General features: G+C 40.5%; 1 protein-coding gene across 7 annotated transcripts in view; it reads right to left on the bottom strand.

The window, feature by feature from the left end:
• Positions 1-3,391: 3,391 nt before the first annotated feature.
• The window catches only part of PIK3CB (phosphatidylinositol-4,5-bisphosphate 3-kinase catalytic subunit beta), a 101,039-nt gene continuing 93,602 nt past the window's right edge, over positions 3,392-10,828 (bottom strand). For all 7 annotated transcript variants that reach the window (XM_080409492.1, XM_080409497.1, XM_080409494.1 and 4 more), the window contains 5 exons: positions 8,943-9,110; positions 8,346-8,469; positions 7,172-7,317; positions 5,445-5,577; positions 3,392-4,933 (listed from right to left, as the gene is read on the bottom strand). In XM_080409492.1, the coding sequence (XP_080265618.1) occupies positions 4,796-4,933; positions 5,445-5,577; positions 7,172-7,317; positions 8,346-8,469; positions 8,943-9,110 (709 nt within the window). In that variant the 3' untranslated portion in view covers positions 3,392-4,795. The remainder of the gene's footprint in view (positions 4,934-5,444; positions 5,578-7,171; positions 7,318-8,345; positions 8,470-8,942; positions 9,111-10,828) is intronic.

Here is a 10,828-nt window from a genome sequence, read left to right as displayed (position 1 = left end):
AGCCTGTCAGGTCAGACCCGTAGAAGAAAACCTCAGGCAGGATTCACCATCAGAAACCACTACCAGGTTCCCCACTTCTGCCCAGACTGGATGGTTCTGGGCACCCGCAGCACGTGCCCAGTTGCCCTGCCCAAACACAGACTTCTAAAGCCAAACATTAACATTACCTCTCACCAACATCCTTGTGCTACGTTTCCATGGGGCTTGACTGTGGCTTCCATTCATTTGCTTCATAAAAGCCAAAAGATGCCTGGCAAATCAGAATTAACCTTTTTCATTTCTCTCTGACTGCTATTCTGAAATTGTGACCCTTCACAGGTTTCCCAAGAATAAGAAATTAAGAAATGTGTATTTCTTAGATATAAAAATTAAGAAATAAGAGTTAATAAATACATATTAATTCCCATCCCCCTTCATCAAGCAATCCAAGGGAAATTTCCCCAGATACTCCCCCGAGGAAAAGCAAGGTGACAGACCGAAAGGACAAAGGACTCATCACAGTAGCATTATTTTACATCTGACAGTCCAATCCAGTAAATCCTGCTAAAACAGGTTACACAGTTGAGCCGGCTTTTAGCCAAGTGTTCTAGAGGTGACTTCACAAGCACGGTTCTAACAGCATCCGACGGGCAGAATTCCCTCCTGTGGTTTGCAAGAGGACAGACAGCGAGTTCCTCACGTGGGCTGTTGGGCTGGAAAGGCACCCAAATAATCGTAGCATGGACACCCAGCTCAAAGGGAAACCCTTCTCTTCTGGCTTCACCAACAGCTCGTGCTATTTTGCCGTAATGCTGTTTGAAGCCCAGCTAGTAACGTGGGCAAGGCACCTCAGTTCCCTGCTCAGCACCAGCAGGAGCACCTACCCTCTTCTTGGTCAGTCGTGGAGCCAGGCCTGGAAGGAATAACGACAAGATTTTTATTATGCGCGGAGGCAGCGCAAGCAGCGCAGTACTCAAGTCTCCGCAGTAGCATTAGCTGTTGAAATTACTGCATCTTTCCTGGGCTGGCTAACAAAATTTGCTTGGTCCTGCGTATTCCTGAGACCACTCTTGCTCCACCTGTGCACTCGGTTTTATACAAAAAAAATCCTCAACATCCCCATAGAAACGTTAGAAACCCCAGCTCTGCTGAGTCACCAGCCCCTGAAGTAAGGGGTACGGGGCTGTGCCCCCGAGGGCAGTGACCCGTGTGGGCACGGTTACACACGCTGCTCCCACAGACAGCATCAGCTCTCGCATCCATGCCACCGGAACGGATTCTCTAAGGAAAGGCAAGGCTGGTTTTCCAACCTGACAGGCCAAAACATGAATGACCAGCAGTTCCTATGTCCATTTAATCACTGGAGAGTCTACAATTATGATCTTACCGTGACTGATCTGCAAAGATACTCCAGTTAGAGAAACAATTTCACTACTAACCGCAAGCCCAGGTGATACCCACCCAGCCAACAGCAGGCAGATGTGCCTCAAACGATTAAATAGTCATCAGTGAGTGCTGTAATCAGGCAATAAACCACTACCTTGAGCTCAATCTGACTTTTATCGTGAGCCAAGCCAGAATGAGGCACATTTGTCTATTAAAAAAAAACCAAAACCACCAACCACCACAGGCACATATAAACCGTGAGGTCCAACAGCAATGCAGCCCTGCCGTCTCGTATGGCAGCACTTCATAAAACTTGCTTTCCATCAGGACAGCTCCACTCCCCCGCCTCTCAGCAGTATTATGCCAGACAAACTATTTTAAGAAAATTTGCCAACTGGAGGGCATTTTGTGAGCAAAGAATTTCAGTTTTAGATTTTAAAGCCAGCCCAGACACATAATTATTATATTAATACAATATATTGTGAAAGAGTAATAGAAATACTGATTACATACTTGAAAGATTTAGGCTTGAAATCATTCCTAAAGAATAAAGCTATGATCATAGCCTGACATATTAATTATTAAGAGCCTGTACTATTTAATTAACCAATTTCAATAGCTCTAGGAGATTAAAGAGGAATATTGGACTCTATTATATAAAATATATGAATAGGCTCTGTCAAAGGCATTCGCTACAACGTGAATGACTTGGCAATCTGTACATCATCAATAAAACTGATAAAAGCATCAAAGGGAAAGCAAGCAGCTCCAGTGGTGAGGGGCACATTCACAGGAGCTCTTTCCCTGGAAATCAAATACAGGACAAGCAGGACTGTAAAAGCAGCAGTCATCACCATTTGTCACAAATCACACGACACAAGGTAAAGAAAGCAAACCCATCAAGTAATCATGCAATCAAAAGAAAAAACAAATAGAATAATGTATATGATATACACACTACATATACCACATTTCGGTTGTTGTTTCTAAAGCAGTCTAGGTATCTTTTCCCCCTGTCCTGTACAATGGTGGCCTTGAGGAGCAGAGTTGGTTTAAGAAAGGTAATTTTTCCAAGGAAATGCGCAGTCTAGATTAGAAGTAATTAACATAATGCGAGACCTTCTCAACTGAAGGTATTTTAGACCAAAGTTATAACTTTTGTTTCTTTTCTACACCTGCATAAAGCTACATCCTTTCCACATTTAAAAAGGTTATGTTTCTACTCACCGTTACAAAGAAAGTCTTTAAACTCTCATATTACAATCTGACCATTTGATGCCTTCTGAATTCTGCGAACTGTCTAAATTAATGGCTTAAAAGAAAAAAAGTACGATCCCACTCAGCCCAAATTAACTTACCATTTTAACAGTATAGCTGGATATTGGGAAGTAAGTACAGAAATAATTAACGGGCTCACGTGACAGAATTCCAGCGTTCTCCTCTTGGAGGAGACACTGCGGAGAACAGGCCTTCCCTCCTACTTTGTACAGAGCAGTTTATTTATTTATTTATTTTCTGAATGAAACCCTGTGTGCTGTAGCACAGATGATAGAAACCCAGGGAAAGTGGTGATCTGTTTACTAATACAATTCAGCAAACCAGTACTCCAACATGAAGTTATCACAAAATTAACCCTCGTGACCTTATAAACACTGCTTCGTGTAAGGCTCATCCCTGAGAGGTGAACCTGCAAAAGCATTCCGAGTTGTCACCTGCAATGCAGGTTTCTTTACCCTTCCTCCCACCTGCTTTAAAAATGGAAAATACAAAAATTAAAAAGGAGGACATGCCACACCTTAAATGCCACTGTATTATTTTTTAAAGAAAACGCAAACAAGCCACAAACCAGAACCCAAAATCAAACCTCTTTCACAATATTCTAGAAGCAGAGATCTTTCCAGAGAGATTAGCCCAAAGGCTGAGGACAAAAGAACCAAACCACTGCATAAAATGCTTTCCTGGCTCCAGATAAGGTTCTTGACCTTTAAAAGAAACAACAAAACCCCAAAACAACAACAAAAATAAATCACTTTCAACAAAGTAAAACCACATTTAATTAAATTCCTACATAAAACAACATCTCTATGCAAAACAACTGTTTAGTCAAAAAGTAAATATATATGTTTAATTCTCTTTCAAACGTCAACAAGAATTGAGAGCTACCAGTGTTCCTTGGAGAACAAGCAGTAGTTAAAGTCTGCCTTGCTGATGTTCAGAAACAGTATGTTACATCTTTTAACCAGCAGTTCCCTATTGCACGTCACAAATTTGCTCTCCATTTAAGCACCTAAAAGCCTGGTACCTCAGTAAATAAATTAAAACAAATCCAGTTTCTTCAGCAACCATCTTCAACATATATATCTTGGTAAAGCAACATTACTGCAAGTTTTTAATAAATACAGAAAGAAAAGATTAACTTCTCACTGGTGTTTTATAGAATGATCTTTTTTCCATAAACACTTCATTTTCCAAACAATTGGGGGTTTTGGTATGTTTGCTCTAAAAATCACTCTGTGTGGTACATTTAATGAAAGTTTGTCCATACATAAGTCAGTACATTTGCATGGCACAACTAATCTGAGATATGAATTCCAACGTAAGGTTGTAAGGAGCTTCTTGCTGAACCCAAAATAATTGTGTCTCTTCAGGAGTTGAAAACAAAGCCCCAGAGGCCAAACGGGAGAGTGTTACCGATGAGGGATTCTCAGGCATATTTGGAATTGGCCTAATTTTCCTCTCACTGAAGGGCTTCTTGTGTGTGTGTGTGTCACAGGAACAAAATCCTGCAACCCTGAACATCTGGACACTGCATCATGTTCCAAGGTGTGTTGGTGGTGACATCGCCCCCCGCCCACATCTTCCGAACACCCACCCTTCTTTCGGCAGCAGCGTAAGACATTAAGCAGCTCCCTGCAGTACAACAATACTGTGGTTGCTATTTACAGTAGAATTAATGCATCTGTGCCAGTAGGGCAGGGTTTGTATGAAAAATATACACAATATGGTCATTTTTAGCCAGATTAGGATATAAAAAAAATTTACTCTTCAAGTCCCAACTTCAAACAAACAACAGTTTCGTTCGAGGTCTTCAAACCTCCCGAGTATGTTAGAGCACATTACCCTAACGTATAAAACCAAATATTTACACCTCCATAAAGTACCAGAGAATTTTTTAAAATGCCTAGTAGCTCCCAGCGTGCAAAGTCAGCAGGAACTGATTATCCAGGATGTTCAATATTTGTAGACAGTCTTGGAATGAAGCATTCAGAAGCAGAGTGCAAAAGACTCAGGAATTATTTCAGCCTATTTCTTTCTGCTGATCTTTTGTTTTCTTTCTTGTTTAAAATAAGTTTTGTTGGTCCACGCTACAGACCCCCCTTAAAAACACTTATCAAGGTAACATTCAGCTTAGTGCAAATGCAAAAATCTTCTAGGATCTGTAGTCTTTTCGAACAGTGTGAGCCATCCAGTTTACTTTAGTAGTCCAACTTTCACGGAGTGCTTCATCAAATTTTTGCTTAAATTGTTTTAGTGCTTCTTCCTCACTCTTCCCTAAGGCGAGAGAGTCCTAAAATGACAGGAAAACAAGTACTGTTAGGAATTCTGAAAGCCACAGTTAAGGTCTCCTTCACCTTTCCACATAAACCACATTCTGTTTTGTTGGGGTTTTTTGTTTTGACACTTTTTCACTTATTATTCATCGAGTGATACATCAGTGATATTTTCTGGGTTTAATATAAAACTAAAGAATTAAGCAAATAAATTTCATCTTTACAGATGCTTGTGCATGAGCCAGGACATAAGACACCCTGAAATGACTGTAGTCATAGCACAGTCATAGCATAGATGCAGGAATGCTAAACTCATTACAGAATGGTTCAGAGGAACATACATTCATATCATAGTTTCCTTTGACCACCAGGACTGACCACAGACCTTGTTCTATAGAGCTGAAAGCTTTGAGAACTATGGGAAAATCTTGACAGAAATGGGCAACAATAAAAACGTATTTGTCTTAGAATCAAATTTCACATACTGGAGAGATGCCAGGTCCTGCTGAGCTGTACATCTTACTTTACCTTGAGATACTGGATGTCCTTGACAGAGGTTAGCTCCGGAAGCCCTGCAGTTAACATCAGTGCAAAGAGTGTAATAAATAGGTTTCCATGTTTTCGCAGAATCAAGTATGCTTCTTCACAATACTGGCGGAACCTTCACGTTCACCCACAAAGCACATGCAATGAAGACAACACATGAGAACTTACAGAGCTGACAAACACATATAACTATTTCCAACAACTCTTATCTGGTCTAACACATACATCATAGGAACCCAGTAACAGAAGGGACAGAGATGTCTCTGGAACCTCCAGTGTATTCTCACCAAAATATCCCTTGCCTCTCCAACAAGTCCTTAAAGCATCAGCACTCAAGACCAAAAACCCCACTGTTCTTCAGAAGGAACAAAAAAATAGCAAAGGTAATGCCAGTGTCCTGCCTCCCTGAGAATTTGTTAGGTGAAATGCCCTGATGATTCCGTATGATGAATCTACAGTGGAAAAAGGAAAACCTCCAGCAGTCCCTACCAATCCAGCCTGTCTCTGTAATGTAATTCCTTCCTGCAAACACGGTCACAATTGAACCGACAGCCACATCTAGCACAAAGACCCATTGTGCAGACATTGGAAAACTTGCTCCGTGCCCCCAAATGTGCCATCGTCCACTGTCAGATCCGTAGATTTCCACAGGAAATGGGAAAAACCCTTCAGACTAAGATGACAAGTTATACTTCAAAGAATCAACTATCTTCTGAGGAATTTTTCAAGTGAAAGTGGAATCCTACTGCCATTTAAAGTACTCCATATTCCACAGCTCTTGCAGCAGCACAGTCACCTAAGAGCTTTTACTTCATGGTTTTAAAAATGGAGCCACAGGGTCATTTCCTTACTCTCCAGGAGAGACACGGGTCACTGGCAGTTGCTTTCCATTCTTACTAGACACACCGTTACAAACGAACGTAAGGCTTCTTCCACCAGAAGCAGCCGTAAGATTTATCAAGCCATACCCAGGTACTTCATTCCGTATGTCTGTTAATAAATTCTTCCTGTGCAAACTGATAGCAAAGTGAGAGCAAAACATTCAGAATGCCCCTCCTGTCATTGGTGAGAATGACACAGAAAGGAAAAAGAAAAATCTGCCTCGACAGGCGGGATCACAGAGGGTAGTTTTCCCTTTCGTGTTCCGTTGCAGCTCTCTAACCCAAGATGGGAAGGGGCATGTCAAAGTGTTGGACTATGAGCACATGGCTCTATGTGCCAAAGCATCCAAGTAAGGCTGGGATCCATCAGCAGACTGGATGTGCACCGATGTGCAGAAAGGGCAGAAGGGAGCCTGTTCCCAGCTCCAGTGCTTCATCTCGCCTGAACAACAGTCTGCGGAATCCCTCCCTAGTGCCCAGTGCTGCTGAAGGTAAAACAAGATGAGCCCAGAAGAACGTGCCATCTCCTGCCAGAGGAGATAAAAAGGAACTCTATCTTTCCACCGCAGAGCTGCAACCTCTGTTGTACGAAGTAATTTGTGTATATACTCTAGCTCAGGCAGAGAAGCAGATAGTAAATTGCAAATGCACATTCATGCACTTGTATATGCATATGTCTATGCAATCAGTAGATTCTAAACGCCTATTAGCGCACTCCCACACCAGTACAAATGGTCAAACCAAACCCAGACAGGTTCCTGGGTGGGCTGGAATTTATCACCAGAGATCATCTTGGTTACAAAAGGAAGAGATTGAAATAACACTCACCGACCAAATTTTTCAGTGTTCCCTGTCTTCCCTTGTTGAATAACATGAATGAAATCATAGGTGAGTATGAAAGGTACCCGTTCCCTTTTAATTCCAAACTTGGACTTGAAGTTTCCAAGAATATGCCCAAAATCTATATGAAAAAGCTAAAAAGCAACCAGAAGTGAAAATTAATTTCCTCTGTAAAATGCTTCACTTTTCTAATTTCTCCATAGGATACTGGTATCAAGAACAGTTAATTCACAATGCTGCTCTCCGTAGCCCATGGTTTCAACCCCTTGGGAGTGTTTAGTTTTAAAACATTCCAAAATTTATTTTAAATCAGTGGTAACATTCACAGTCTTACAAGGACCACTGCTACAAATCTGCATGCAAAAGATTATCTCAGGTTTAAGCTTTCGATGTCTGCCAACAGACATCTTTGCTGGTAACATCAGATAGAAAAATGAGCAACAACGAGCCCAACAATAAGCCCCTGAGGCTCAACATCATATCCAAGGACTTCCTACATAAAAGACAGGAGCAAAGCTAGCAGAAATTAAGTTAAGCTCAAGAAACTTGTGAGAGTTCTCCCATTTTACAGTCAAAGAGCACTTCAGCTTTCTTCTAGTAGGTAAAAACTTAAAAGAATAATGCAAATATCTATAAACCTCTCACTTTCATAATCTTTGCTAGTTTAATAGGCAGAATAATTTAAGTAAAATGAGACAAGTTACAGTAGAAAGTAACAATTAAACAGGAAAATACATTTCTAAGTTTACCTAGGTTCTAGGCATTGAAACTCAGTCACAGCATCACGCTGGTACTGAGCTCTGTATCGAAAATGCCTGCACAGGTGGGCTGCAGAGACTCACTCCAGGAAAACTACACTGCTCGAATGACTACTTTTACTCAAGGAATCCAAACCATTAACAGGCCATCTGGATGTTCTGAAAAGAGTTCTACAGAACAGCCTCACTTGATATCAAAGTGCTTACGAAACAGGCATTGGTTGGACCTTCCACTAGTCTTACATTCCCTTTCTTTGAAGCTCTCTCCAATTCTCAGTAAACAAAGACATCAGTTGCAACATGTTGATTTGATTTTACCGAGACACTAAAGAAATCAAAAGTTCTCAAGATAATTCTTGCACAACAGATACTGCAGTCATTTTGCTTACAGAAGAGATTTTTACCTGACCATTTTTTCTGACCATGATATTGTCACTGTGTCTGTCACCAATCCCCAATACATAAGTAGCTACACAGTAGCCAGCACAAGACAGAGTAAATTCTTCAATGGCTCGATCCAAGTCATCTCTATAACCACAAAGACAAACAAGATTAGTGCACGCTACTGGTAATTCATGTCGTGCCTCAATAAGGATTTTTGCTTGTTTAAACCAGAAACCCATTAGGATGCTGTAAAACTAGACTTATTTGAGAGAAAACACTGTAAAAAAAAAATAATACTCTCTTGTATAGGAGAAATGCAAATGTTATGAAAGGCAACAACATCAAGACTTGAGACCCATGTATTTTTCTTGGGTTTCTTTGTTTTGCCAAATCTAGTAAAACTTAACAACATGCAGTCAAAATGCTGCAAATGGCAGAATTTCAGCTCAATCGTTGTTTGAATTCTAATGGCACCATGAAACTGAGTCAGAATGTGACATACTAGAAAAATAACTAGTAACAAACCAGCCAGAAGAGGCACACATTCCTCAAAACTGAAAAAGAAAGTTACAGGAATGTTGTAGCTTACACTACGAGCAAATAACTGTAGAAATTACCCTAAATTGTATTCCTTCAGCCAGTTCAAGAGAGCATCTTTGTTGAAGGCGGCAGCAGCAGCAACGTTGCTACTATTTAACTGAATGTCAGCAATGGTTTCTGAGCTAGACACAGCCTCGATAAGGCCAGCGTGATCCCCAGTTGCTAAACAGCCGTAGGGCAATATCCTGAAACAAAACAGAGATTTAGGTTAAAACCAAAAAAACACTAAGAATGTTTCTTCGGTGTAGCAATATGTTGAGCAGGCTGAATACTCGTGCTAACGTGAACATTAAACTCTCAAAGGTTAACACACAAATAATGCTTGCAAAGTCCAAATAGCAGCAATACATTTAAAACATTGATTTTTCCTATTATCTATGTAAAAAAAAAGAACTTACAAGCAATCCTAATTTTTCCCTTTTACTAAGAACACATTTACTTGTAATTTTACAAGAGGAACCGTAGATGGAGCCCTTTGTTTTCATTTGTAAATTTACTGGCTAAACAGACACTAAGTGACACTAATGTTCACTGTGGACTAAATTATTTGTGTAAATGAGAAAAAATAATCTTATCCTTTTCCCCCACTCTTCCTATTTCAACTTAAAAAGCTAGCAAACCTTATAAATATAAGCATGAGATAACATTTTCCAATTCTCACTGATTTTAAGCATTGAAACCTAATGAAAACCAGGAGTACATCTTTTAGCCCACCTGATATTTAAGAATATTCCTGTGCATTCATACACTAAGCCTAGTAAAAATATATACACCAGTATCACTACATTAAAATAAGACACGGTTAAAGACAGGAATGAAGGAGAGAGATGTTTAAATAGGTAAGTGTTTTTCCAACACATTTCCTCACTCCAGATGCTAAACAGAATGGCAACTTAGATGGGAGCTCAACGTATGCAATGGGAACTTAAAGCAAACTCTTCAAAGGCATTGCACCACAACGGGAGGTGCCTACCCTCACGCCAGGCATCTCAGGTCAGGAATGTTACCTCAACTCTGGGCATGAATTCACGTACTAAAGAATGGATGCCTGTGCAAATCTAACTGCGGTACACAAGCTATAGACTAGCACTCATTAACTTATAAACTTGTACAAAAAAATTGCAGGACATACTAAAAAATTGCGTGTTTGTGCATGTGTATAGATATATGGACATAGATATATAAAACCCCACTGCTGGTGGAGTAGTTAGTTATTTATACATAAAACAGGTATTAAGTCTTGATTGTTACAAAGCAGAACCACGTCTCTTTACTGACACAGCCTATTATCCCAAGCCACAGAAGAAAAATAAATGAGGTTGCAGACAAGCTCTTTGACATAACAGCTACTAGATAACTGGACAGTTTCTCCACCTCAGTGATAACACACAACTGAAGCAGCACAAGCAGTAGTAACTGTATAGTTGGGGATTCTTCTCTACTGGCCACAAAGCAAACTCAAACCCAGATTCAACAGAGTATTTAGAGAACACTCAACTTCAAAACAAAAAAAGAAGCGAAAATTTGGAACCTTCTTCCCACGTCTATTCTAATCTACTTCCCCGATTAAAAACCAGAGTAGAGGCTCCTCACAATGACCACAAAGGTATCTGCAATTACTGAGCACCAGCGTTCATGATAGAAGGAAGCACTGCCCATCCTTATCACGACACGACAAATGTAAGCCAAATATTGCTAGGTTAAAGTGCACGCTGGCCTTCTTCCATGGCATTTCAACCCACCCTACTCACAGCTTAACTGGGCACATGTCCAACAACTTCCCCTTCAAAAGCAAGCAATGATGAAAGCACTCAGCCCCTTGAGGGCCGTGTGCTTACAACCGCAGGAAAAAACATCCTTGTCAGAGAGACAGTTTGACAGGAGTCAAGTTAGGGACAAATCC

Source organism: Falco punctatus (assembly GCF_963210335.1).
Source record: "Falco punctatus genome assembly, chromosome: 13".
In the NCBI taxonomy this organism is placed as follows: domain Eukaryota; kingdom Metazoa; phylum Chordata; class Aves; order Falconiformes; family Falconidae; genus Falco; species Falco punctatus.
This window is presented reverse-complemented; position numbering and strand designations above follow the sequence as displayed.